Genomic DNA, 4537 nt, shown 5'->3' with positions numbered 1-4537 from the left:
CCGCCTGCCTGCCCCTGCCCGCGCGCGAGGCGCCGCGCGGCTGCACACAGGTGCCGCTCAGGTGGCCGCGCCGCCGGCGGCCACGGCGCGGCGTCCGGCCCGCGCCGCCGCCGCGCGGCCGCGGCGCTCAGTCCCGCTGGGCCCTGTGGAGCTCCCAAAACTCTGCCATCCGTTTGTGCTGCAGCGGCGTGAACCCCTTCATGCACTTGTCGTCGGTGTAGTCCATGAAGTTCCAAAACGGGTCCTCCCCCGGCTGGGGGCACGAGTCGCGGCTCTTGGGGCAGCCCTCCGTTGGGGAGGACTGGAAGGGGGTGTCGTCGACCTGGTCCCCGCCCTTGCTGCAGCCTGGGGCCCCCAGGGAGGGTGCAAAACGAGCGCCGTGCGAACGAAGGGGGTCAAACTTCGTTCGCGGGGGGAGAAGAGGCCCGCGCCGCGCCGATGAGAGCGAGAGCCGCAGCGGCCTCGCAGCCGCCGCCCCGCTTGCCCGGGCCGCCCCGCCTGCCCGTGTCGCTTGCGTACCTCGAAGCGCCCCACTCCACCCTACCCCTCCCCGGCCCCAGGCGCCACGCCCGCCGCCGTACCCGCGCACCGCAACCCCCCCTCCCGCCCACCGTTCTGGAACACGTGGTACAGCCCCATCCAGTGGCCCGTCTCGTGGATGCAGGTCCGCCCCATGTTGTAGGGCTTGTAGCTGCCGCCAGGAAGCGTCTCGTGGTGGATCACCACCCCGTCGAGCACCTTCGCGTCCGCCTTGCCCGACTGCGGCGCGAGCTCCCACGGCCAGCTGCTGTAGCCGAGCAGCCCGCAGCTCGACAGGTCGGTTATGTACAGGTTGAGCGCCCCCTTGCCCCCCTTCCGGTTGGCCGCCTTGACGGTCTTCTCCACCGCCGCGTCGCACATGTCGCCGGCCTTGACCGTGGTGATTGACTGCAGGTCAAACTTCCACTGGATGCCGGCCGACGCCGCCGACGTCGACTCGCTCATGTCCTGCCAGAGCACCGCCGTCGAGTACGCCTGGTTGAGCGCGTCTACCTGCGCGCGCAGCACGCCCTCCGGCACCGAGCCGCGGCTGCCGTCTGTCGACACGACGTTGTACACGTACGTGGGTATGGTGTACACCTTGACGTCCCCCTTGCCGCCGCGCGACACGCGCGCCGCCTCCTTGGCGCGCTTGGCCGCGAGCGTAAACTCAACGCGCCGCAGCACCTCGGGCGATGGGTGGACGGCGCCGCACCTTGGGGGCGTGAGGGGGGGGGAGGGGCATGGGTGCGGGTCGGTGAGTGCGCCAGGGCGGGGTCGGACGGAAAGAAGGATTAGGATTAGGATTACGATTGTTACAGCGTCCCGCGGTCGCCCGCTCCTGGAGCCATCCAGGCTCATGGGGTTGTAACGTTAAGAAAGGAGGCCGCCACGCCCTGCGCCCGCGCCGGCGTGCTGGGGGAAAACCGGGTTCTGTCGTCCGCTCGCTCCAGCGACTGCTGCTCGGAAGCAGCACTCGACATTGACTCAACAGGGGCTGCTGCAGCTGGCTAGAACCCTCTTTGCCTGCCGCCTGCCGCCTGTGGCTGACGGGGGGGCTGCAGGCTAGGCGTCTGGCGGGGACCCCAGTGTCGCTACAAGCCACTGCCGCTGCCTCTGCCCCGGTGCATGCTGATTCAACTGACAAGTGCCCCGGCCGTAAGCTTCTGCGCCCTGCTGCTCTCACAGGAGAAAGGAGGGTCTACCACTCGCGCGCATTCCCTGCAAACCAGCAGACGCTCCAACCCCCCAGGGCGCGGGCACACACGTACCTGCGGCCCTTCAAAGAGAGCAGACTCCGCCGCCGTCCCTTGACCTCGATTTCTCGGTCCCAGCTCGCTGCGTGCCCATCATGCTGGCCGCAGGCACGGACGCCGTCGGCCAGCAGTGGCAGGACCACCAGCAGCGCGAGAGCGGCTCCTCGGAGCACCCGCATCCAGCACGCGCGCCTGCGCAGGCACATGCGGCACGGCGAGCACAGTGACAACATGTGTGTTTGCGAACAGTTCGGCGAGGTTGTGCCGTGTGTCACCGCCCTCGGACTGTCCCGATTCGGAGGGCGGTGGCCCGTCTGGCGGTGTTGGCCCACCAGGACCACGTTTCCCGCGACGCAGAACAGCTCAGATAAAAATAGAAATGAAATAGCTGTGCGTGGCTGCGGGGTGGCCCGTGAAGCGTTTGGGCAGCTCCAGGGAGTGGCTCTTGCGACAGCCCGACGGCAGCCACAGCCCGCCATGCAGCGTCCAAAGTTTTTGATTACTCCACTGTGCTGAATCCACCGCTCTGCTGGCCTCGCATCTAAGCCCGCCATCCCTCAGCCCCACTTGGGCACCCTTCCCCAGGCACGCGCCCCCTTCCTAGCGCGCGTTGTGCACGATATAGCAGTACAAGGCTTCATGACCACGAGTCACCCGCACCTCAGGCGCGACGAGCCTGTTTGATCCCGGGTGTGTCACAAGCAGCCTCCGCAGGACGCTCCTCCGGCCAGTACCCTTCTAATAGGCTAGAATTATGTGCATCAATAAGTTGAGTCAGGCTCTGCTAGTGTAGGTGGCTCGAACCAGCTGCGATCTCACAGCAAGACGGCCTACGCTGATGCACGGGATGAATGGGACTTACTTATGAATTCTACACGACCTCGAGACCCTTGACAAGGGGAAGAATGCTGGCAACAGGGATGCGCCGCGTGCTTGACTGTCCTGGAAGCACAGCGAGCGCGGTTTCCTGCAATGCAGCTGCTCTCATGGGCCAACCGGAGCGGCTTCACTGCGACGCGGGTGGGGTTCTGAACCCCCACCGTAGCTGGACGACCGACTACGACTCCAAGGTAGTTGAGGTATACTTCTATTCTCACGCCGTCTGGCTTTTGTTCACTGCAGCGTGTGCTTGGCCTGGTGTGCTTGACCGGCAGTGCGCTCCAGGTGATGCGTACCGCCGGCGGGGTGGCTGCCATTGCACATCAGCATGTTGGCTTGCAGGCAGACAGTGTGCGGATTTCCAATGCCGTGGGATTGCTGCTCTCAAGGCAGGACTAGCTTACAATTTCACATGTGCTTGTCAATTATCAGCGAGTGTCTGGGGGCATGTGGCCTTTGCTTTGACTTTTGAGGTTGACTGGGTGCCCAGAATTCCCAACACTGCTATCATGCATCCTGATCAGGCATTTGTTGTGATGTTTTTTGTACTGTAACAACACGCTGCGGGTCCAAGGGCAGCCAGGAGAACACGCTGCGGGTCCAAGGGCAGCTAGGAGAACACAAACCAGTGTGTGAACTCTGATTGCCCCTCCGTGCCCGCAGCATAGTGAGCGGGCTAGTCAGGAAGCAGCTGTGAGGGCAAGCAAGGCCCCAGGTGACAGACGGTGCCGGGCTGCCACGGCGAGTCTGGTGGGAGTGGTGAGGCGCACACCGTATGCATGACGCATGGCAATCGCGTGGCGGCGCGGTGCGGCAAGCATGGCGTCGTAGCGCAAACGGGCTCTCAGCACTCACATCGCCCCCACCCCAAGAATTGGCAACAAGATGGAACAAAGAGCTCACATGCGGTGCCGCATCTCGTCAGGGGCGCGGTTGACCACGTCGAGCGCCAACGCGCACTCAACCGCCGCGTGCGGCGCGTGCGGCGAGGGAGCGACCACGGCAGCAGCCAGCGCCACCTGTGTGTTACAAGCAGGCATATACCACTCAGCGACGTGGGAGGGCGGTGCTTGCAGAGCTGCTGGGCAGTTCCGATGAGCTGCTCGGCAGCTCGTGAGTGACAGCGGCAAACGGCACGATAGTCCTAGACCTCGCGAGCAACACCTCATTCAATTCATTTTTACAGATGCTTCGAAGTCCTGCCTTAAGGTATTGGTTTGAGCCTGTCACACGTCGCTCGCTCCTTTTTCTGTCAGGGGCGAGGACGCTAGGCTAGGGTGTGTACTGCACCCTCATACGCCTTATATAAGGCCACGTCCATCAGTCATGCGCGCCCTGGGCTGGGGGACAAGCCCGACCTGCACGAGGCAGGATGGCAGGGCCCTTCTTCGCGGGTGTCCTTTTCGCGTGCAGGTGCGCATCGTCCCGATGTCAGCGAGTACTACCGAATCGAATCTGCTGGACACAGAGGCGTTAGCCCTGTGGTGTGTGGCAGCATCCGTGCGGCGGATGGAGCGCTTGCGCTCTCGCGATTCGCGAACTCATCTGCTTTGCCCGCGCGTTTTGCATGCGCAGGCCCCTGTGCGCGCACGGTCCCGCGCTGTGATTACGGCCTTCCAGCAGACGTATGCACCGGTGCAGGCGGCGCCTCGCACGGCCCAGGTCTTGGAGCCAGCTGCAAACCTGGTGCGTGGGGACGCAGAGGGGCCGCATGCGCGCGGCATTCAATTGCAGCGTAGGCTGGCAGTCGCTCAGCAGGGAGCGGCAGGAGCACGAGGGTGGGCTTTTAGAGGCGTCTTGCAATGGCCGGCACTGACGAGGTGTATGCTGCATGCCGCCCGCTCACGCGGCGATTGTCAGCCTGGCACCACGCTCCCGCCCCC

The 4537-nt window shown here is 64.6% G+C and overlaps 1 protein-coding gene across 1 annotated transcript; it reads right to left on the bottom strand.

Moving 5' to 3' along the window:
- Positions 1-127: 127 nt before the first annotated feature.
- Positions 128-1737, bottom strand: MNEG_13680 (hypothetical protein; the record flags this gene model as incomplete). The annotated part of the gene is made up of 3 exons (XM_014037848.1): positions 128-345; positions 612-1234; positions 1706-1737. The coding sequence occupies 3 exons, from the start codon at positions 1735-1737 to the stop codon at positions 128-130; spliced, it is 873 nt and encodes a 290-aa protein (XP_013893302.1).
- Positions 1738-4537: the final 2800 nt, after the last annotated feature.

This window comes from Monoraphidium neglectum, assembly GCF_000611645.1.
Source record: "Monoraphidium neglectum strain SAG 48.87 unplaced genomic scaffold scaffold03979, whole genome shotgun sequence".
In the NCBI taxonomy this organism is placed as follows: domain Eukaryota; kingdom Viridiplantae; phylum Chlorophyta; class Chlorophyceae; order Sphaeropleales; family Selenastraceae; genus Monoraphidium; species Monoraphidium neglectum.
Note: the sequence above shows the minus strand (reverse complement) of the source record. Positions and strands in the feature narration are given on the sequence as shown.